This window comes from Struthio camelus, chromosome 15, assembly GCF_040807025.1.
Source record: "Struthio camelus isolate bStrCam1 chromosome 15, bStrCam1.hap1, whole genome shotgun sequence".
Lineage (NCBI taxonomy): Eukaryota > Metazoa > Chordata > Aves > Struthioniformes > Struthionidae > Struthio > Struthio camelus.
In genome coordinates, this window is record NC_090956.1 from 7,310,858 (window position 1) to 7,335,189 (window position 24,332).

The following is a 24,332-nucleotide window of genomic DNA, read 5'->3' on the forward strand; positions in this document are numbered from 1 at the left end:
CTTCCCTTGAAATGGATTCAAAATCCAGCTCGAGCTGTTTTGTGGATACAGGGAAGTAAAATGCTTATAGTCCTGTTCTGATTCTCAGGATGCTAAAGCTATAATTCAAGTCATTAGGCTTAGTGTATAAAGCCCTTCGTAATCTAAGTCTTAAGAGTCTGAAAGGTCGCTTACTGTCAAGTAATCCTGAACAGTAAATGTGAAGCACTGGTGGTGACTGTTTTGATCCTAAAGCACCTCTTAAAAAAACGCTGGTCTCTGCCCCAAAAGCATATGCATGTTATTTCAGTATGATCCTAGAGGACATGCAAGGAATAAGCAGCTTGACTCTCGCACAACATGATGCAACACAGATTTTTTTTTTAAATTATTTTAATAACTGGATTGAAGGAATAGGCAGTTTGCAAAAGGCTTTGAGCATGCACCCACCCTCCTCTGGTTGCAGCGTTCCAGTGTAGAGATCTCTGCTGCTGACAGCTCATCACCAAGCTCTGCAAAATCCTCTCCAAGATCTGCTGGTGGAACTGCTTGTGTAACTAATGTGAGCAAAGATGGCTTAGGTGATTTAAACAGTAGGACTTTGCTCATCCTCTGATTCTGGCAGCACTAGGCTAGAGAACATTCTTACAGGAGACGGCAATGTGCGGCAGGAGGTGCTGCAGCTGGTGTTGGGCAGGCGGGTGCACCGAGAAAGTCCTGCCGGCAGGTACCGCATAGCCATGGCCCAGCTGTGGCAGCCTGCAGGCGTCTGAAAGGCAGCGGCTTTGCCGAGCAGCCCAGAAAGGAAGTTTGGTGCCTGGCAGTGCAGGATGGCCCCGTGCAAGGGAGCACCTGCGCAGTTTCGTGGGAGGAAAGGATGAGGGGCAGAGGCAGACCTCCAGGGCGCCATGCGAGACGTGGACCGATGGGTCGGTTGCATGTGACGTTCAGCACACCCTTTGCCATGTTGCACTGAGGGAACCAGTTCTTTGCCTAGTTTCTTAACCTCTCCTCGGGAAGATGCCAGATGGGTAAAGTATTGAAGGATATTTAAAGTATTGAAGGATGTTTAACCCTTGTGTGGGACCGCTTGTGGGACTATCCCCTCTTGATACCCGACACTTCTTTTCATCCATGTCTTTGTGCTGAAGGGGGGATGCCTGGCAGGGGGAGGGCTAAATGAGTTTCTTTTTCCTTTTTAATATATCCTTGCCTTTCAGTTTGCTCAGTATTTGGAGTGATTTCATCCTCATATTGTATTTATTCAGTGATGCTCTGGATATGGTTAGTTTTGTACCCTGAAGGGCCTACTTTTCCATTATGTATGAATATATAACTTCTATTAACATCAAGGCATGGTGCATGCATAAAGGAGCACTGAATAGCTAAATTGTACTTAACTACCTGTGACCCCTTGGCTTTTCCATATAGATTGATTATTAGTACTTTGTCCTTGCCGTGTTTCATCTGAGGATCCTGCCACACAATGCATAGCTGGGGAGGTCTGATCATCCCTTTATTACAGAAGGGAAAAACAGAGGGGAAGAGATTAAAAGATTTGCCAGCAACATGGAGCAATGAGTGGCTGTGCTGAAAATAGAAACCAGGCTCCTGGTTTCCATTTCCCAAATCTGGCCTCTAGACAACACTGCTATATTAAAAATGTAAATGCAAATATAGAAAATAATTCTTTCTCAAACCTTCCCCCCCACTAACATTTTGTCCTCTTAACTCTTTGCCTCACAGAATAAGCTAGTAGCCTGGCACTCGGATCAAAGACTCAGTAACCAGATGGGCTGCACTTACTGAATAGAGGGAAGGAAACAGGACAGAACCACCAGAGCCTCACAGTGACCAGAAAGCCCATGGCAGAAGGTGGGAGGAGGTTTGTGGCTATTTTGAGACAGAAAAGTATTCAGTAGCTGCAGGCTAGTGTTCAAAATATTTTGATTACTGTGTTTAAGCAAGCCAAAAGTGATACTGTTGTGACAGTCAGCAAGTCAACCTTTGTGTTCTGGAAAATACTCTCTTATAACGTGCCACAGATATGACGCTGACCATTTAAGAACATGCTGACATTTTAACTATTTGGTATTAGATTTGCAGATTACGGGTAAATCAAGCACAACTGAAGTTTGAAATATATAACCAGAATGAAGAACTGAGTCTCGCTAAGGAACTGCACAGCTGCAGGGCCTCTTGCTCTTTCAAGCCAGAGATGTTGGCAATACCATTAATGGTCTCATTCCTTTGGGTTTGTCCCAGCTTTATTTCTGTTCCCATATTGTTCTTCTATGCTGTAAACAGGCTTGATGATCAGAAAATAAAAATAGCATGTGTATGCAATCCAGCCAAACAGCCAGAGTAAACTCCAGGAGCGAAACTGAATTTGGAAATGCGGCACTGAGTCATGCCAAAGAGAGCCCATGTTTAATGCTTTTTTAAGAAGCAATTAGAAAGCAGTCTCCTTTTAAAGACAAGACAGCTAATCATCTTCAGTGTGGTCATTACAGGGACACAGTACTGCAAATTAGGGCTAAATCTTACCAATGTCACTGTTGCATATGTCTTCATATGAATAGGCTGTGAGATGCCGCTGCACTTGCTCAGAAATCCCCCGCAGAGCTGGTAACATCAGTGCACAATTCAACACTGTGTCCGGCACGCAGAGGGATCGACACATCATCATCTGGACATCTGTAAAAGAAAGTCAATGTTACTGCAGCCTATGTAGAGGACTGAGCTCCCTGCAGCACATCCTGAGTTCCTGCTGTAGTTAATGGCAAGCTCTTACATAAACTAACGGGAAAAAACTCAGCTGATGTCAGAGGGAAGAGACTTGACCTTGATGCATCTTCCCTAAATCGTCTCATCCCAAAGCTCAGTTCCTTCTGAATCTCTCTCATCTCTCCGTTCAGCTGAAGCTTAGGTAAATGAAATGAGATGAAATGAACTTTTGAATCATGGTAGGAAGCTAAGGACATCCCCTGTTCTCAGAAATTAGGAAGCTCATTGATCTGATGAGTTCTGGGACTAAGTAGTGCTTCCCGCAGGTCACTTACCTGTCTGGAGAGTGATGATATGACACTGATGTGGGAGTGACACCTGGTGGTTCACAGGTCTGGGGTAATATCCAGGCTAATCTGCACAGATTTGCACAGCTTTGGTCACGGAGGAAGTTAGTGAGGGATGAGAAGTGACCTAGGAATTTCTTCTTAGAATATTTTTTGAGATTGTAATGGGCTCTCCTTTATAGATAGGAGAATGCTTAAGAATACTTACACAGTGGTTTAGAAGTTTTTATTCCAACAACTAGATTTATGTTGTCATATCTATAAAATTGCAACACTTAATGTGCACTGACTATTTCTATCTCTGCTTCCCTTCATCCCCTGTTTTACTAAGGCTTTGGAGCTCTAAGACTCTTTCAATGACTGGGAAGTGCCTGTTCAAAAAAATCTTTTGTGTCATCATCATTGTAAAGTGTTCATACTTGGTATGATGCTAGTTTTTCACTAGCAAAATTTTTGCCTTTTCCCTTTTTTGCTGGCTTAGCAGGGCAAGAGCTTCACTGATGAAGGCAGGAAGCAATGCAATTTTCAGTGTTCAGCTGGCAGCTTCTGAAACATGTCCAGATTTTGTGAGGTTAATAACATGGTGGCTACTGATGTTGATTTTTTTTTTTTTTGCTGGTTCAAGACCATACGTCTGTGATCTGATTAAGCTTTTACTGGCTAATGACTTACGGAACAAATCTCTAAGGATTTATTGCCTGGTTCCTGAAGAATCACTACAGGAGGGCAATGAAGTCGACTAGTACTATAATCCTTATTTTAAAACAAGCAAGCAGCTCATTCACTTGCTCCAAACAGATAAGTGTCCATGCTGTTAACACGATCAGATAAAACTGCTACATTTTAACTTCAAGTCACTCATCTGATTAAAAATTAATCTGTGACCTAAAAAGTAACGCTGTGTCCCTTTGGTGATTTTGGCCTGTCAGTTTGGCATGCAGTTTGGCCATTCAAGACAGTGATGCAGTGAAGTGATTTATTAGCAGTTTCCAAACTCGACAATTTGCAAATCCCTAAAATTCTTCCAAGGGAGGTATGGATTTATCTAAAACAACTGTAAAAAAAATTAAGATAGGCTTACTTCTCAATATTACCATTGTGAGACTACAGGTTGAAAACCATAGACTGGATTTACAACTGCAAGTGATGTTTCAAGTGCTCCATGGGAGATGAAATATCCTAATTATGATAGACTGAGTTATGTTGTTATCTGCTAGAGGCAAGTTTACCGTGTCACCATTTTTTGTATGCCTGTTAGCAATGACTGCAATTCTAATCTCATTTCCATCACTGTCTTATGTGGCCTTCGAACTAATGTTTTCACTTTCCCACCTGGATTCCCCTTCTATAAACCAGGGACGCTGACATCTCTTTTGCTAGAGTGCACTTCACATTTAAGCGAAGGGGAATGTGCTATCACTGGAGAATGGCTAGCAATGCTGAAATGAGTGATGGACTCCAGGAACGGAGAGAGCGCAGCAGAAACATGATGGGACTTTTTTAAAGACAATCTACAAAGAGCTAAAGAGGCCTGTATTCAGCTTAAAGCCTTTAAGCACTTTAACGTTCTTCTAACAAATGTCGGGTCTATGGATCTAAATAGAAAACCGCAAACCTGAGCTCTGCTATGACGTACAAGTCCGTGATAGACAGCTCTAACCTAGAGGACAGACTTTCGTAAAGGTTAATGACTTAAAGACTGGTTTCACAGTCGAGAATAGTTTGGCTGCAGTAGGTGCGTCTCTGCAGTCTGCAGTGGGGTTTGGCCTGAGAGTTTTGCACCAGAAGTTGCTTGAGGGACATAGCTGGGGCCCCTTTGCGGCTCCACATGGAGGGGCTGCAGCAGCTTTTCTCTGCTATAGCTGGTGTCACAGCTGTCGACACATGTTAATTAACTGAAGAGAAAGGTCTGAGGGAGCTCGTGCTGCTTCAAAGGGCTGTTTGGAGTAACATTTAAAACACAGTTTGAAAGAAAAATAAATGGAAAAGGACTTTTTTTCTTTGGACGCCTGTAAGCTGTGGCAACTTCCCGGGGCACCCGGCCTAACCACTGCAGAACAGATAGCTCCCACAAACGTGCTGCCGAGACCACCCACACGGAGTGGGCCCGTTGGCTCCTTTCTGCTGATCTGCCTTTGACACGAGTCCTGCAACCTAGCTGCCTGCTCAGCAGCTTCCTGCTGCTTTTATTGCCTTTCTGGAGCACAGCTCTCCACCAGTCTCGTGCTTGCTTGACAGTGGCAGCGTGGAAATGGGGCGGTGAGGAGGAAGGGCCCAGTCGCAGCTAGAGAAGAAAAGAGAAAAATGGTATTTTCAAGGTTGCACTTTGAAGAATCCAGCCTGGAAGCCTGACCTTTTTATCTTAACAAGGTTGACTTTTGTTTGCTGCGTGACAACATGGGACTTTGGAGGTAGGACTTTGCCTGCCTGTGATTCATGTTTGTTTTGGAAGAACAGTCAGTCACAGCCTCTCCCTTGACACGAGGAAGATCACAGTAGTGGTGTGAGAGATGCCTCCCAAGCTGCTGGAGGATGATGTGGGCAGTGAATGTGGCCGTTCCTGCAGGTCTGGGGGTGGCAGTGTGGCCTCACCGTGCAGCTACAGGCTGCTACAGGCTTTGCAGCTACAGGCTTTGCAGAGCTTCCCCTACAGATAAACGCCATGCGGTCAGGACAGAGTTGGCCATGGATGCCATCGCTGAGCAGATCTGCAGGGCGAGTGAAGATTTTTTACCAAGAAAAAAAGGAGGAGGAGAAAGTGAAATCTCCATACAGAAAGAGAGGAGTAAAAATATATTTATTTTAAATATGTACTCTTTGTGCATATTTAAGCACCAGCTAAAACCTGGGATTGAAGCTTCGTGTACTAGAGGCCTGGTAGATGGGACAAGAACACTGGGGAAAGAATTTAAAAAGCGCGGGAAATCCTGCTTCAAAATGCCCTACAGCTGGGTTTGGCCAGGGGAAAAGAGGAGCTCAGCGTTGTCATTGAGGGAATCCTGAAGCCTCAAGGAGGAGTGAAAAAACTGAGAGCAGAGCTCCTGACAGGCTGGTCTCTAGAGAAACTACACATCTCAGATCAGCAGTCATCAAGTAAAGCAGTGTCAGACTGGAGCTGCTAAGTGGGGAGGGGGACAGCGCATTCATCTCTGGTACATGATTATTTCTTTGTGCTCTGAAAAATGTTGTAGAATCAAGGAAACGGAGGAACCTGTTGTGGAACTGAGGCCCTTTCTCTTAAGCAGAAATTAAATTCCCATTTGGAATGAAATCTGGCAAGGGATGTCAAGGACAATAAGAAAGGCTTCTTCAAATACATCAGTAGCAAAAGGAAGACTAGGGAAAACGTGGGCCTGCTGCTGAATGAAGTGGGGGCCTGGTGATGAAGGATACAGGGAAGGCAGAGTTACTGAATGCCTTCTTTGCCTCAGTCTTTACTGCTACGGCCAGCCCTCAGGAATTTCTGACCCTGGAGACAAGAGAGAAAGTTTCGAGAAAGAAAGACTTTCCCTTGGTCAAGGAGGATTGGTTTACAGATCATTTAGGCAAACCTGACATCTGCAAATCCGTGGGCCCTGATGGGATGCACCTACAGGTGCTGAGGGGGCTGGCGGGTGTTATTGCTAGGCCACGCTCCATCATCTTTGGTAGGTCCTGGAGAACAGGAGAGGTGCCTGAGGACTGGAAGAAAGCCAATGTCACCCCGGTCTTCAAAAAGGGCAAGAAGGAGGACCCAGGAAACTACAGGCCTGTCAGCCTCACCTCCATCCTTGGAAAGGTGATTGAGCAGCTCATCCTGGAGGTCATCACTAAGCATGTGGAGGACAAGAAGGTGATTAGGAGTAGTCAGCATGGATTCACCAAAGGGAAATCATGCTTGACCAATCTGATAGCCTTCTATGACGGAATGACTGGCTGGGTAGATGAGGGGAGAGCAGTGGCTGTTGTCTACCTGGACTTCAGCAAGGCTTTGGACACTGTCTCCCCTCACATCCTCGTAGGTAAACTCAGGAAGTGTGGGTTGGATGAGTGGACAGTGAGGTGGATTGAGAACTGACTGACTGGCAGAGCTCAGAGGGTTGTGGTCAGCAGCGCAGAGTCAAGTTGGAGGCCTGTAGCTAGCGATGTCCCCCAGGGGGTCAGTCCTGGGTCCAGTCTTGTTCAGCGTATTCATCGATGACGTGAATGAAGGGACAGAGTGCACCCTCAGCAAGTTTGCTGATGATACTAAACTGGGGGGAGAGGCTAACACACCAGAAGACTGTGCTGCCATTCAGAGGGACCTGGACAGGCCGGAGAAGTGGGCAGAGAGGAACCTCCTGAAGTTCCCCAAAGGCAAGTGCAAGGTCCTGCACCTAGGGAGGAATAACCCCAGGCACCAGTACAGGTTGGGGGTTGACCTGCTGGAAAGCAACTCTGCAGAGGAGGACACCCGGAAGTCCTGGTGGACAAGAAGCTAAGCATGAGCCAGCAATGTGCCCTTGTGGCCAGGGCGACCAATGGCATCCTGGGGTGGATTAGGAAGAGTGTTGCCAGCAGGTCGAGGCAGGGGATCCTCCCCTTCTACTCAGCCCTGGTGAGGCCACATCTGGACTACTGTGTCCAATCCTGGGCTCCCCAGTACAAGAGAGATATGGAGCTCCTGGCGTGAGTCCAGTGGAGAGCTACAAAGATGATGAAGGGACTAGAGCATCTCTCATATGAGGAAAGGCTGAGAGAGCGGGGACTGCTCAGCCTGGAGAACACTGAAAGGGGATCTTATCAATATATACAAATATCTGAAGGGAGGGTGTCAAGAGGATGGGGCCAGACTCTTCTCCGTGGTGCCCGGAGATAGGACAAGAGGCAGTGGGCAGAAACTGAACCACAGGAAGTTCCATCTGAACATGAGGCAAAACTTCTTTCCTGTGAGGGTGACTGAGCACTGGCACAGGTTGCCCAGAGAGGTAGTGGAGTCTCCTTCCCTGGAGATACTGAAAACCTGCCTGGACGCGGTCCTGGGCAATATGTTCTAAATGACCTTGCTTGAGCAGGGAGGTTGGACTAGATGATCTCCAGAGGTCCCTTTCAACCTTGGCCATTCTGTGATTCTATGAAATCCTTTACCGATTATTGCACAAAACCACCAAATGCCCAGAAGAAACTTTAATTATTCTGAGCTGCATACCTACGGGAGAGGCCAGGCAGCGGTTGCCTGTGACAGGGACTTAGCTGCCTGCCTAGAGGGCCCATCCTGATGGGTGTGACTATTGTATATGCTGACCAATAATGTGATGCTTCCCCAAAGTGCCAGATGGTGCTTAGAGGGACAGATTTATCCACCTGATAAATGCAGTCCTGAATACCCCAGAGCAACATGTTGAAGGCTCTCCCTAGTTCTGATCCATCCAGGAGTAGGGATCAAGCAGCGCGGTGCTCCGAGGCTCCTCACTGTGCAAAGTATGATACACCCAGATATGGTGATTAGCACGTTTTGCCACTGCCTGCCATGCATTGCTGACTGCAAGGGGTGACGCAGGAGAACTTCGCTTCTGCTGGCTAGTCCTCTCTGTCCAAGAAGCAGGGCCTCCAGCTGCATCATACACAGGCCAAGGAATGACTTTTTTCCCCAACTGCAAAACCGTGACTGTTTCGGATTCAGCACACTGTTTAAGAGCTTCTCTTTCTGTGCTTCCCTTTCTGTAACTTCTCCTGAGACTTGGGAAATGACCCTGTCCTCAAGCAACTGTGGAGGTTTAATTTTTCAAAAGAATCATTGATTCCTGGATAAATATTAATTTTCATTTTAATTTTTAACTTAAATCTTTATGTGAAAATGTTTTTGCACACCATTTAAGGAGATGCTCTGATCTTTGCCCAACTTTACCTCTTTAACGAGTTGCTTCACCCAGCAGGTAATGAATAACTTCTCCTACACAGAGCAAGGGGAGAGTGCTAACAGGCTCACAGCTGGGAGGTTCCCGGATAGGTAATCTGATTGCTTCCTCACTTCCTTCTTTTTGAGAATTGTAAAATAATCACCTCTTGCTCTTGGCAATTCTTCTGGTATGAAAAGATGCCGTTTCTACGACCATTTCCTGCTACCTCTCCTTTCTGTATGGAGCCCAAAACACCTTACAGAAATGACTATAGCAAAAGCTCCGGAAACAATGGCTGCATTCACAGCGCAACCCTGACTCACTCTCCAGGGCTGCCCAGCCTAGGGGCAGAGCAGTGCTCCGCAGAGTCCTTGAGAGGGTTGCTCAAAGCCACGTAGAAAGTCATTGTCCAAGCAAGGAGACAAACACAGATAGCCAGACTCCCAATCTCCTGCTCTTACCACAAGAAAATGCTGTTTGTAACACCATTGGGTTTGAGTTGGATAGACTATTCCAAGGCAGTGCAAGGACTCAGTGCGAAAGGACTGAGTACAAACAGAGATGCCATTTTGCTCAGTCATCGGCCTGCCTGATTTGTGTAGGAGGCTGCAGATTTGAATGCAAGTTATATGTCTTGTAAATCTGGAGCTGCCTGCACCTTGGAACAATCACAAAGTGTCTGGAAGGCTGACACCGTCTCATATCACAGCGAGGAGTGCAAAATCGTTGCGACCCAGAAGGGCTCAAAAAAGATGTCATGTGCTCTTTTCCTACCTACGGGACTGTTGCATATTTTGTGAGACTGGGGTAGTTTTACAAAAGTGATGTGTATTTCCTCTAATGGTTCTGGCAGGTCCCACTGTTAGAAGCTGCCAGAAACCAGTTGGACAGCAGATCTTTTACAAGGCCTTCCACATATATATTGATTTAATAATATAGCTCTCTAAGGCACAATTTTTGTATTACTTTTGTTGTGTGAAGAGTGAAAGTGGAACCAGTTAACACGATGCGGGGAGCAGAAAGAAATGCTCCTCACTATAAGACTCAATGATAAAAAAGGGACGCACAAAACTGATTTGTGACTTTGGAGTTGGCAGCAGTGAATTAGTTTTTCACCAGGCCCTGGTGGGAAAAAAACATGGGGAGTTCAGCAACTCTGCGTTTAAATGAGCTTTCCATAATGTAGCCAGCAGTAAGGAAGGGTAAGAAGTGTAAAAGTGTCTTGGTAGGTGTTTTAACATCGGACTGGCAAATCATTCAAGCCTGGCAGCCCAAGGACTTTTAAGTTTTTTGAGGGGAACCTGTTGCTGGTCAGAGGCACTGGAAACCCATCACATAGGGATCAATCTAAGGGCTGCTGGATGGCCCCACAATGCTGACAGGAGAAGCCCAGTATCCCTGAAGTGAGGCGGGAAGAAGGATGGCAAATCAGTAAGACAGCAAAGGACCTGAATGTGAAGCAGCCGACTGTGAACACAGCCTTACCAGCTGATGTAATGGCAGCACAAAAGCAGCCTATAGAGCTACGCTGACGTAAGGTGGAGTAGGGCAGCTCCCTGCCTGCAAAGTGTATAGGTCTTTGGGACAGCAGAGATTCAAGCAAGTAGTCAATACATAGGAAGAGCATAGAGGTAACAACAGAGCTTCAAATCTGCAGTGGGAACAAATGCATCCTGAATTTTTTGTTCATGAAGACTGACCAGTTCTGTGTAAACTGTGACCAGTTCCCTGGGAGAACATGCTTCACTTCAAGGACAGAAGAACCTGGAAGAGGCTGTCCGCTTGGCTTCAGGCATGAAACCTGCCTTGTCCCACTGTGTGGGGAGCCAGCGAGCCTGCACCATCGCTAGCAGTGTTGGACTTTGCCTTCTGCGGATATAATGTCCAAATTTTGTGGAGAGCTGGGGGAGGGGGGAAGGGTTGTGCAAAGCTGAGCAAAACCCCTGATGTCAGTTACTCTAAATAAATAAAATGTGAGTTTCCTAAAACACATCTCTCAGTAGTTTGCCAGAAAGGCAGGCTCTACCAAAATATGGCTGCTTTCATATCTCTCTTTATTTGTGGGTTGTGTGTGTTGCTTTTATTAACTGCACTCTATATTTCAAAAGGTTTGAAGCAGTCAGCTTTAAATTTGCCTCCTGGTCCATTTCCTCTTCCAGTCATTGGTAACCTGCATTTGTTGGATATCAGAAGGCAAGATAAGTCATTAATGAAGGTAAGAACAAGCGTCCTTTGTTTTCAGTATGTTGAATGTTAGCACTTGCAGTTTAAAACTCTGTCTCCGGGAACACTTCTGAGATAATTGTTCAGTGTCAAATACAGTTTTAAGAAACTAATAAGTTTTAAAAGTTTCAAAATGTCTAAGGAAACTGTTAAATCCCAACTCTGCAAAGACTGATATTAAATATGTGTAGTCCTTATTTGAAAATAACTGCGCACACATTGAAAACTATGTGTGTCTGCATCAGTCAGGACCTGTGGACCTGGCATTTCTTGTGTTGTGAAATACTTGAATATATTTACGTGCCCAGGTAACCAAGTTGAAAGATGGATGCTTAACTGTGGTTGCCAAAAAATCTTGTATTTGTTATTCGTGACGCCAGTGTTTCGTGAGAACAGGAGTTAGTACAGCACAGCTTAGACGAGAGATGTAAGACAAATCATTTGAAATGGCAAATGACTTGGAGTTATGTGAAACTCGGCGGACGTAGGAATCACAAGTGCCCTGTGTCTGTGTTCCAGAAAAAGGGGGAAATTTCAACCTGTTTATTCTCTCAGAGGTAAAATGTGGAACAGTGGCCTTTCCATGTGTCAGGACAACAGGATGTGATTGATCAGGCATTGATTAGGACTGATCAGCTAACACTAACCCTTGATACCATCAGGTTCCAGGCTGCCAGCAGCCTTCCAAGCTGCTTGGCACTATTTAGGTAAAAGGAGTTGGCTTCCCTGTCTTGCTGCCGTCACTGTGGCATGTGAGGGGCCTCCACAATGCCTATTTGGATGTGTCTTCATCCCTGTTCTTATTCCACCAGCCAGCGCACAGTGAGCTCTCCTTCCAGGGCTTGGGAACTGGGAAGTAGTTTGGACTGTGGTAGTTCCTGTTTCTGCCAAGACCTGGAATTCTTCTGTAGAGGTGGATAGGAGAGAAGGGGGGTTGGGCTGGTGCGTGGAAGTGCTGGGAAGAGTGCGCAAAGTGAGGTCGGAAAGGACATGAGGACCTAGGAGCATGGCAGTAGCAGCTTAGTGAAACACAGACGTAGGGAAAGGTGAGAGTATCAAGCAGACTGGCTGCAGCGATGGCTTCCCCCCCTTGAATTTTAGCATCAAAGAGCCAACTGGGAAAGGAAACTGCTGCCAATCAGACATGGTCATGCCTGCTCTGCCCTGACTCTCACTGGCATAAAGAACTGCAAAGGGCAGAGGACAGTGAGAGGGTTCACCTGGGCTGCAGCAGTGGGCAGGATGAGGGTGGGTTTGATGTGAGGGTGCTGGGATAGGGAAGCAGAGGTGTGCCATAGGGTCTTGCACCTGGCGGAGAGGAGCTATTGAGGGGATGACAGAGGCCAAGAACATGACAGAGAAACAGGTAACACGGGCTATCTGCAGAGGAAAGCAGTTCTGTGTTGGTAAAGCAGAGTCTTTAGTGGTTCCTCACCCTGTACAAGCAGCACCCTGGAAATGTGCACATCTCCTAGGTCATGGGCTGTTCCTTGGGGTAGTGGCTGCAGTACTGAGCTCTTTGTCAGCTGCTGTTCTTTCCACTGCTGCCCCAGTAATGCACTGTGCTTTAGCTGGCCTTCACATGTTGACAGACAGACACTTTGCACATGAGACATTCCCTTGGAGGCAGGTCCAGGTAATACATTTCGTATTAGGCTTGTGGAATTGCAATAATGATTTGATGGCTGACTTGCCAGAAGGCTTTTAAGGTATTAGCAAATAAATGACATGAAATAGAAAATCTTCCCTTAAAGGAGACTCCCTAAAGGATGTCATCGTGAAAGTTGCACAGTACATGATGCAGCAACTGAAGCCTTATTTTGAACAAATGACTGAAGTCACAGAGTCACAGAATGGTAGAGGTTGGAAGGGACCTTTAGAGTTCATCTAGTCCAACCTCCTTGCTCAAGCAGGGTCACCTAGAGGAAACTGACCAGGACTATGTCCAGATGGCTTCTGAATTTCTCCAAAGAAGGAGACTCCACAGTCTCTCTAGGCAATCTATTCCAGTGCTCAGTCACCCTTGCAGTAGAAATGTTTCTCCTTATGTTCAGATGGAATTTCCTGTGTTTCAGTATCCATTGCCTCTTGTCCCGTCACTGGGCACCACTGAAAAGAGTCTGGCTCCATCTTCTTTATACCATCCCTTCAGATACTTATATGCATGGATAAGATATCCCCCCCCCCCCAAAGGCTTCTCTTCTCCAGGCTGAGCAGTCCCCGCTCTCTCAGCCTTTCCTCATATGAGAGATGCTCTAGTCCCTTCATCATCTTTGTAGCTCTCCACTGGACTCACGCCAGGAGCTCCATATCTCTCTTGTACTGGGGAGCCCAGGATTGGACACAGTAGTCCAGATGTGGCCTCACCAGGGCTGAGTAGAAGGGGAGGATCCCCTGCCTCGACCTGCTGGCAACACTCTTCCTAATCCACCCCAGGATGCCATTGGTCGCCCTGGCCACAAGGGCACATTGCTGGCTCATGCTTAGCTTCTTGTCCACCAGGACTTCCGGGTGTCCTCCTCTGCAGAGTTGCTTTCCAGCAGGTCAACCCCCAACCTGTACTGGTGCCTGGGGTTATTCCTCCCTAGGTGCAGGACCTTGCACTTGCCTTTGTTGAACTTCAGGAGGTTCCTCTCTGCCCACTTCTCCGGCCTGTCCAGGTCCCTCTGAAAAAATCAATGTCTGTGTTAACTATTTTGGCTACAGCATAAATAAAAACAGTCTGGATATGACGCTGAAGTGCAGATTAAACTCTGCCTGGACTACCTGTTTGCTTGGGCACAGCTGTTACTGAACTTTGAAGCCTTCTCTGGTTTACATTGTCAGAATTGGTCTCCTCTTATGGGACAACAGACTAGATCTCAGGGTAGTTTTGTAAGAATATAATTCCATTGCTCTCCATCAAATCTTAAATCATCGTAAGGCCTGGCAGGATCATGTTTGTGAGCCTCCAGAGAGCTCCTGCTACGCGGTACCTCAAATCTCACAAAGTTTTAGTGGTTGGTATAAAACCTGTCCTGCTATGCAGTGGCTTGAAAGCTATGTTGTAGCAGAAACAAAAGCAGAGTATATTGTTGTGGCAATTCTCTGAGATAGGCTGAATGTACAGTGGTTTCTTATGCCTTGATATACCCATTCTAGGTGAGTCATATTGTACATCTTTGCGTTAATTGTGACAAAGCCTCTATTTGATGTGCTGTGCTAGATAAGGATGCCTCGGCTCTTTCATCCTCTTGTGGTGGACTGTAACATTGCAGCCTGCCAGGTCAGCAGTTCATCCATTGCTATCTGGCCGCTTAATGCTTTTGGGCGGTTGTTAGTATCAAAAGTGTCTTGTTACATTCTGCCTGTTTTAATCCACTGGGCCAAACTATGCAAGTACAACCAACTCAGAATAGGAGTGGGTTTATGGAAACTGTTGGGTTACGTAGACCAGTGTTCGTTTGCTCTGATTTTTGTTTCATTTGAGCGTCCCAGGGCTTAAGCTTTGGCATCCCTCCAGCCCTCCTGACCACAGAACAAATAGTAAAGGCAATTCTTTAACCACCGCAGTGGGATGTACTGCTTCCACTGATTACTTCCTCACTGTGCTTTTTCTTTCTCCCTAGATTTCAGAGAAATACGGCCCCGTGTTCACTGTCCATTTGGGATTCCAGCAGACCGTGGTGCTGACTGGCTATGAAGCAGTGAAAGAAGCCCTTCTGAACACTGCTGATGTATTTGCAGACAGACCAGCTATACCCATATTCTATCACATCCAGCATGGAAATGGTATGAGCAGTTTGGAAAGATGAGGACGTGTTTACTGTGCTGTTCTCAAATGTATTGTTGGAATTGCAACAGTATTTAAGAATCTTGAGCCAGGCCCTTACAGTCAAGACCTACATTTTGGGGGGCTTGTGTGGGGGTTGTTTATTTTTAAGAGAAATGCCCCCCCCTTTTTTTTTTTTTTTTTGCTTTAGAGGCACTTGGGTCACATTTTGAGGATTTTTTGCAGCGCAGAGGATGGAAATTATTTTTCACATGAAAGCTGAGGTTCTTATGCAATCTCTTTGCTGCAGTAACTGGGAGTTCAGACAAAGACAGGATCACGCATGACTCATGATAAAGACTGCAAGAACTGGCAAGAGTGCAATAGCATGCGCCGTTCATACCTCAAACAATTACTTCTGTAAACAGATTTTTGGCATGTTTCTGAACTGCATGTTAAAAAGTAATATATTGCCCAAGACTAGACATTGAAAAACAATGAAGGGACTAATCCAGGGCTGAAAGGAAAAGATTTGATGACCTAATATGTATAGAATGCGTACAGCGTGTGGGTCTTTTTCCTCTCGTTTTATAATAGCGAGGCCCAGTGTGAGGAAGGGTACACTATGCTACTTTTCTAACCAGCGAATGAAGGCGTAGACTATGTTCAGTCCTTGAAGCCTCTCTGGGAAAGGATGACTTTTGAATTAAACCCAAGCAACTCTGTGTCCTCTTGGCTGAGCATTTCCAGCTATGCTATCTGGTACAGACCAGCATAGCACAGCACTGAAAAAAAATGCTTGAAAGTTATCACCGTGTTCCAGCTTCTCACGGGCCAGGCAGGCTGGGTCCTCTCCTCCGGGCCCTCTGGATGCAGGCGGGGGAGTGTGGAGAAGAGCTGTGCTTTTGCTTTGTTCCTCGTTCAATGCCGTGCCAGTGCCAACCATGGAGGAGCCACGGCTGGGGAGGGAGCTCAAGGCCTGCCGTTGAGCACGTGTGATGCTTCGGCCCCAGGAGCTGGCCACCTTTGGCTACGAGCTGTGGGGAGTGGACAGTCCTCACTACAGATAGGCTTTCACTGCTGTGCTGGTCGCTGTCAAAGTGAGTTTTTGGCTGACTTAGTTAACTAGCTTTTAGGGTATTTCCCAGCTGTAAGCAAAGGTGCCTCCCTAATGCCCATTCCTTGTCTCCCTGCACAATGTAAAGTTCATCCTCTAAAACACAGGCTGTTCGGTGAAGTGGTTTATGTTTGTGATATGGACAAAACGGTGTCGTCTGCTGCTAGCCTTGCTCTCTGAAACAGCTGGGTTGTTTTTCCAGAGAAAAACAACTCAGTCTGAGACAAATACCATACAAAGAACATTTTGCTGTGTATGGCTGCAAAGAGACAAAGCTATACACAAGCAAAACCCAGAGCTTTGATGGGAACAGCAACTGTCTATTTAAATGACTGACTTCTGCCCTAATGAACTTACCTGGGGATGTGGCTGCCTAGGCCAGCCCTGCAGTGAGCCCTCCAGTCCTCTCCCAAGCAGGCTCCTCTAGGGAGGATTGTCCACAAAATGTCTGTGCTCCCTGACTGTCTTCTCAGTGTTTCTGTGAAAATCCTGTGTAAAAAAAAAAAAAAAAAAAAATTCTTGGCAAACACGATGTGCGATCCCTCTGCAGGTGTGTTCTTTTCTTCTCAAGAGCTCTGGAAAACAACACGCAGGTTCACCATGGCAACCATGCGGGATCTTGGCATGGGGAAACGACTGTCAGAGGAAAGGATTCTGGAAGAGCTTCACTTTCTTGTCGACCTCATCAGGTCCTTTAAAGGTGAGCTGGAGATTTAGAGATGAAGCATCGGTTGTTTTATGTTGCTTTACGGAGCTACCATAAAGACCTCTAGGTTGCTCCAGAAATGACAAATACCGTTATGATTTTGTTCATTTTCAGGTGGACCTTTCAGATTACGATTCTTGAATACGGCCCCCACCAACATCACTTTTGCTATACTCTTTGGGAGAAGGTTTGATTATAAAGACCCAACGTTTGTCACTCTCTTAAGACTTATAGATGAAGTCATGATCCTTCTTGGCTCTCCATTCTTGCACGTAAGTTGTCTGTGCTGAAAGTCTCTAGTACCTTGTCTGAGTTGGTTGGTCAAGCGGACTTCTATTGCTGGACAGTTTTTGAGAGTCTTGAGGGTATTGGAACTTAAGATTCTTTGCTCTGTGTTTTTTCTCCTTTATGAAATCCCATTGCAGATACTGCAATGCCCTGCAAAAAAGGTGCAGCATCACACAGTAGCACTAGAATGAAAGTGTGAATGTGACCTTGCTAGCAGAAAGCAGGAGCTGTGCAGGGCGGGAGAAAGCTCAGGAGCATCAATGGAAATCCACACTATAGACTCTGGCCTTTAAATATTGATCTTTAGTCAGATTATATAGCAAACTTTGCAGTTTAAGGTAACTTGTAATCTCCCACGAGGAAATAGACCCTAATATAGGACGGGGATCGGGAATTTGGGCAACCTTCTTTCTTCAGCATTTCACAGTAACTGCAGGAAAAATTTCCTGGTGTGTGTCTCAAAAATATTTGTCACGTTTTGGCAGAGAGTTCAGAGAGATTCTGCTCACCTTTTTTTTTTTTTTTTTTTTATTTGGTCAAAGTCTTTCCAGCTGTCGCCCAAGCATCAGCAGTACCCAGAACAAACCACAACATACCAGCAACTCCTGCTCCCTAATATTTGCAGTCCAAATGGGGCTCAGAGGGAAGAGACAGAGAAATCAGGTGCCTCTTGGAGTGAATGAACAGGGTTTCTTTCTTTTAAAACACATCAGTGATAAAACTATTGAAATATTGATTTTCTGTGTGTATGTACCATTGGAAATAGCCAGGCCTATGTCAGTTAATATCTACTGAATGCTGTGTGACTGTCCCCACAATAACTGCTTGTCCTAGGGACAAGTCCTCATGTATTTAGGAGCTACTAGGATTTGATTTTTTTGGTCTCTTGCTACTCTTTAAGAAGCTAGTGAAGTTACAGAGGAAAGATTGCAGGTGTGATTGCACTGTTTGGGGGCACCTCATGGCTGTCATCATGGCATTAAATCAACTGGAAAGTGAGGGCATACCTGCTAAACAGAGCAGCACAAAAAGTATATTACAATTAAGAGGCTCTTACCTGAGCAAACAGCTCTTATTAAGTTTAATCCTCCGTCAAAAGGACTAGACTATTAGTTACTTAAGTTAATGTCAAAATAGTTGTTCAAAAAGCTGTTTAAAAAAAAATGCTGATGAATTTATTACCTGAAGGAAAATTATTTACAACAAAAGAGATGAGCAACATCCCTTTTTTTTTTTTAAATCTTTTAGGCAGGCTTAGATTTTGCAGGAAACAGCAAAAATTATAACCAATTAGCACAAGGTAAAGCATGAGATTTGTGATTTTTATCCTGCAGCCGGCTTATTTATAACATGGAGAAATGGTGTAAGTAACCCCCCTGCACATAAAGAGAAACTGTTTATTGTGCTGTGAAATTTAATGGTACTGAGAACTGAGTGTAATTGATTTATAATTCATGTGAAAGTTAAAAATGATGATCTAACAACTTTAAAACATAAGCATTTTGGCTTGCTAAATGTTTGGGGTTTTCTTTGCTAAAACGTAATGCTTTATCTTTTTGCTTTATCGCCTCTTTAAAAGTGTAATTTCATTGTTTCACCAGTTTACTATCACTTTCCCTTAATTGTATTTTTTAATTCGTGTTTATAGGCTATGTCTAGACAAGTCTGATAGGCTCATTCATTTCTGCAGAGAATTTTTAATAAGAGGAGACATTTTATACACTAAAATTTTTTTCATTGCCAAAAAAATGAGAGACTCCAATAAAACGTTATTTAGTTATGCACATAAATGGTTTCTCCATTCTGATACTTAAATTTTACAACATAATGAGTGAATTTAAATTTTTTTGTTTTAATCTTGTTTTCCTGTTTTTTTTTCCTTTTTTCTTTTTCAGTTATTTAATTTCTACCCATTCCTTGGATTTCTCTTCAAACCTCACAAGATGATACTGAAAAAAGTGGAGGAGGTGTGTGTAATCTTAAACAAATACATCAAGGAAAGCAAAAAAAACATTAATGGAAACAACTTGACGAGCTACATCGATGCATTAGTATTCAAACAGCAAGAGGTATATTAATAATATATTGATTCTTTGTGTGATATCTTATGCAGAGACACTCCAGGTTGTTTGCCTAATGAACATGCTCTACTAAGGTTTATATGAAAATATTTGTATTTGGGGTAAATGTACTCTTATTATAACACAGATTTTTCATCCTCGTTAAATACTAGATACTGCAGGAAAAGCAAGAAAGAATTCACTAGACCATATAGCACGAAAGTGTAAAACTTGTCCTTGGGTGTCAGCTTCTTACTGGAGAAGGCATCATACTCACAAGCACTCATCAGCATTTCACGAATCTCTCTCTGCACTCAGAATCTCCCCTGCACGTGTGACACATTGTCCCTACAGCACCAGGCAGGCACCTCTCATCTCTCTCAGGATTGTCAGGATGCACAGATACAGGATGGAAGTGCTGATTGTGTTAGATCACTACTGCCCAGAGAGGATAAATGCCATGAGGTGCTGAAAATCAAAGAATTTGTCAAAATATTTCAAAATTTTGGCAAAATCTTGAATGCCAAAATATTTCTCCTGAAAACTAAAGCATTTCTATACTGAAATAATAATGCAGCGTGTCACGGGACTTGTAATTCACTTGCTTCCCACTCCAGTGCCTCTGAAGACTAAGTTTACCACCTTGGGATGGTATCTCCTGTGACATCTTGCAGGGAGCATCTGTTCTAGATAATGAGAGGTTTTCTGTCATGACACTCATCATTAGAAAAAAGTGTCAAAAAATTAATAAGTAGGTGTGTCTCAGACTGTTTGCAGAAGTATTTGCATATAAAAAGAGTGGATGTTGGAGGTGGTTCCCAGAGAAAATGCTGGTTTTCAGCTCTCTTCCACATCCCATGATCATATGACCCTGGGTTTGAGAGGCCGCATAGAAGTACTGTTCCAGTTCTGTATTTTTCTTTTTATTTCTCTAAAGGAGAAAGATAAAACCAATACCTCCTTTTATGATGCAAATATACTGGCTTCTGCACTCGACCTGCTCATGGCTGGCACTGAGACAACATCCACAACATTGCAGTGGGCCATCCTGCTAATGATGAAGTACCCCGAGATTCAGAGTAAGACACCTTTATGGTTTTGCTTTTCATACATAGGATACTATTAGATCTCTGCAGTGACTTCATGAATGCTGATCCCCTGTGAAAGCTTCATAGCTTCTCATGTGTGCCAGAGTATTCAAAACCTATGCATCTGAAACATGCCCATCTCTGTCTAAGCATTTTATGCTGTCATTCAGGAATAGGTTGTTCTCATATCTGCTCCCAGGGGCTGTGCAACCTCCTGCCCTGCCACTCCTCACTGCCCTGGGGTAGTTCTGCCAGCAGTCAGCCTGGGTTGGAAGTTGGAAGGTGCTTTACCACTGAGGGAAACTCAGTTCATTCCTTTACCTTTTCCCTGCAGAAAAGGTGCATGCAGAGATTGTGAGAGTTCTTGGCCCTGGCCGCTTGCCTACCTTTGAGGACCGGAAAAACATGCCATTTACCAATGCAGTGATCCATGAAGTGCAGAGATTTATCACCCTCCTGCCACACGTTCCACGGTACACCTCTGCTGACACTTACTTTAAAGGCTACTTCATCCCTAAGGTACATGCTGCTCTCAAGATGAAGAGTAGGGTGGTTCCCATGCAGCACACCAGTGACCCACAGCGAGGAATGTCACAGGGAGAGGGAGAGGGAGAGCCTGAGACACAGGGCTGTTGATGGGAAAGACCTAGTTCCCTAATTCCCTGTCTCCTCAGTGTCCAGACCTATGGCAGTGTGACTTCATGGTTATACAACCAAATTCCCATTTCTTTTAGCTCCGCTTTTCTCATTCAGTCCTCATAACCTGGAATCTTGATTGTGCTGCAGGGAACAACAGTGATTCCTCTGCTCACCTCTGTGCTGCTGGATAAAACGCAATGGGAGACACCAGATGAATTCAACCCCAACCATTTCCTTGATGCGAGTGGGAACTTCGTAAAGAAGAAAGCTTTCCTGCCCTTCTCCACAGGTAATGAAAGTGTTTGATCCTGCACAGAGCTCAGAGTGCTCAATGCCACTCAGAAGACAGTGGTCAAGGGACAGGATAAGGGCTTCTGTTAGGAACACTACACAGATTAGTGGTGGGGATATTTTAGAAATAATCTGCCATGAGTTCCGATGAGTTGCAAACAGCCTCTCAGCCCAGACTTGGAGGCATGCTTGGCCCTGATATATTATTTAAATACACCTCTGGGAACTACAAAAGACTTAAGACCTTCAAGCAAAAGCCTGCTTTGCCTTGGGAAGGCCAATTTCCACGTTTAATTCCCAAATCAATTCCTTGCAGGCTCTGACTGTAACAGCCCTGTTTGAATGTGTGTCAGACCAGTGGCCACGGCTGCTGAATATCGCTCCGTGTTATTTTGCATTTCTGAGGCCTGTACTGTCCCTCACACTGCTGCTGCCAAGTAGTAGAGAAGAGCTGTCGAGCTGAGCCATTGCTTACCTAATCACACTACAAATGGCCATGCTTTTGGCGTTGCAGGGCGGAGAAACTGCATTGGAGAGAGTCTGGCCACGATGGAGCTCTTCATCTTCTTCACAGGCTTGATCCAGAAATTTACTTTTAAGCCCCCAGCTGGGGTCAGAGAATCCGAGCTGGACACAACTGCAGAGGCTGGATTCACCATGAGACCTCATCCACAGTGTGCCTGCGCTGTGCTACGTGAATAAACCCAAGGCTCTAGACCGAGAAAAATCCATGTAATTGTTTTGCACAGAGTCCAACAGATGCACAAAGGAGAAACTAGATCCCTATGCAGTAGAAACAACCAGTTTATTCTTATTCAAGGCCTTGCAAGTGTTGACTATATGCTTAAAATATTTGTTGAGCAAATATTTTTGTAAGAAAGTGAGGAGACCCAGTGGGTAAGGTTACCTGGAAAATTCCAGCCAGATACATGACTCAAAATGGCAGGACAGTCATTACTTTTCTTTACACATTAAATACATGACGTAAGAACTTATCCTAGTTCTGGGTGTCTGGGAGATAACGTTTCTCAGCAGTGGTTTATTTCTTCATTTGGAGAGCAATGAGAGATGCAGACATGTCATCCCCAAATCCCAGCTCTTTTCCCATTCCCTACTGTACAGCTGATATATCGTTCCCAGATACCTACTCATTCTATGTCCTATGGATGCTCCTCCAATACCTTCCAGACTTCTGGTTTTGAATCCCAGGTACTGAGCCTTGGACTGTTTAGGTTCCCCTTGTTCTGGGGGACCTCAGCATAGTTTCTTGGGACTCTCTGGCCCTTTCTGGGCACTGGCTCTGCTACCCCTGCACTGACATAGAACTTGACAGATCTCCACTGAGAAGTCAAAACCCCCCTCTTCTACATTTTTCTAGAGGTAGGTCAGATATGTAAGCACAGCCTCCTTTCAGACCACCAGGTTTGGACGAGCAGGCATGCCAACGTTGCAAAGATGCTTCTACAATGCTCTTTCTTTAAGTGGCATAGAAGCTGGGCAAATCTAGGCAGAGTGAGGGATAACTCATCCATCTCCCCTTTCCTTCCTTCTCCCAGTATTCTGTGAAATTTGTTGGAATCCTCCCTTTTCCTTATATTGTTATCTCCTCTCCTCCTCTGAAAGTACTAGAGGTGGAACTTCCTCTCATCCCCCCTTCAGTGCAGGCAATAGGACACTTATTCATAGCTGCTCACTTCTTCCTTGGTCTGAAATGTTGAGTGGAGGCCAGAAGGATCCAATAAGACTGCAATGGGAAGTGAGCCGAACCATTGTCCCACAAGGTGTTTTGTCACATAAACCCGTAGGAGAAGACGAGGTGGAAGAAAATCCTTATATGCTCCAGGATGGGGAGGAGAAGTCTCCTCCTGTTCCCAGTGTACCACTTGATTCTTCCAAGTTAATGATAAATACTGCATATGTCTTTGTGCGCCCAGCCTTGCTCGCAGGTGAACCCATTTGGATCAGGGGTGCCTAAAGCCTCAAAACTTAATTCTGCTCGCCTTATAAAGCCCTTATCATGGATGGCAGGATGTTTTACCCCAGTTAAGGACTGCAGAGCTGGGCTGTCTGTCACTCAAAGGGATTGTGGTGCCATCTCGTGGCAAAAGGAAAATAGAAACAATATTCTGCATGACGGTTATTGCTATGGCCAGTGTGCAGAGGGGTTTCAAATATAAGACAGCCCTCATTTTTTGAAGCTATATAGCTGCTGCAATCCTTGCAGTTGAGCATTGCCCCTTTGAGAGCACCAGCTCCTGGGTGTGCAGCACTGAGGACACCAGGCTGGGCTGCAGGCAGGCTCTAGGCTGATCACAGGCACCTGCCACAGGGCATACTGCCCAGCCTGCTACAGGTCACAGACATGATGTGAGATGAAGTAGTTCAGATCTTTAAAAATCAAACCACCCCCAGATCTTTGTCTTCTCTTCAGGGCACAAACATGTTTTTCAGCTAGAAGGAAGACCCTCAGGGCCACTGAGGAATGAGGAAATGATATTTCCACCCATTTTTAAGCCCCGAGAGCCAATGTTTTCTGCTAGATAAATCTGTAGCTGAGTCATAATCAATGTTCTGCCATCATTTGGCTGAACAAATGAAAGGGAGGAAGCACTTTCTCTTGCAGAGATATATTCAGCTGTCTAATTCTGTGTGCTTGGGAGTGATCTCTTCTATCCATCTGCTAATGCAAGCACAAATAAGATACATTTTTTAAAGGAATCAAGGAGCTGGTTTCCTGTGCGCATTTGCACCTGGTAGTTCATATCTCTTGTTGGTGTTCCCTGATGCACTAGTATGGCTCCATCTTGCTAGATTTCTGTATGTGGCCAGCAACACCGCAGGCTATGGTCTGCCTTCCAGAGAGTACCAGCGTGGAAAGTGATGTCTGGAAAGCGCAGGCACTGAAGGTTGCTATGCAATGTGGGAAAACCATCTCTCTCCTTCAAAGCCAAGACCCCCAAAGCCAGTGACAATGAGTCAGGTCTGAGATTCCCCCAGTGAATTAGTTCAAATTTGAACCCAGCCCCTTGCTGTCTGTTGCCATTCCCCCCGTCCCCAGTGGATTATTGTCACTTCTGTCTTTTGAGTTCATATTACTCTCAGAAAGGAGCTAGAGCAGGAACAGTCCTGCTCATAAGCCAAAGGCAAAAGTATTTTTGATTTCAGCAAAGCCAGGACTTCCTTCAGCATTTCAGCCACTTCACAGCTAATGTGGCAGAGTAGGCAGAGGTGTTGGGAAAGCCAAGGCCAGAGTACAGA

The 24,332-nt window shown here is 45.1% G+C and overlaps 1 protein-coding gene across 11 annotated transcripts in view; it reads left to right on the forward strand.

Annotated features, from left to right (window-relative positions):
- The first annotated feature begins 602 nt into the window (after positions 1–602).
- The window catches only part of CYP2W1 (cytochrome P450 family 2 subfamily W member 1), a 31,304-nt gene continuing 7,574 nt past the window's right edge, over positions 603–24,332 (forward strand). Inside the window, exons 1-12 of one of the 11 annotated variants that reach the window (XM_068908424.1) lie at positions 614–1,010; positions 1,726–1,854; positions 2,562–2,908; positions 11,020–11,126; positions 14,743–14,905; positions 16,553–16,702; positions 16,823–16,980; positions 18,892–19,065; positions 19,994–20,135; positions 20,479–20,663; positions 20,931–21,072; positions 21,589–22,069. In XM_068908424.1, the coding sequence (XP_068764525.1) occupies positions 11,121–11,126; positions 14,743–14,905; positions 16,553–16,702; positions 16,823–16,980; positions 18,892–19,065; positions 19,994–20,135; positions 20,479–20,663; positions 20,931–21,072; positions 21,589–21,776 (1,308 nt within the window). In that variant the 5' untranslated portion in view covers positions 614–1,010; positions 1,726–1,854; positions 2,562–2,908; positions 11,020–11,120 and the 3' untranslated portion in view covers positions 21,777–22,069. The other 10 variants (XM_068908421.1, XM_068908430.1, XM_068908429.1 and 7 more) reach the window with 10 other exon arrangements.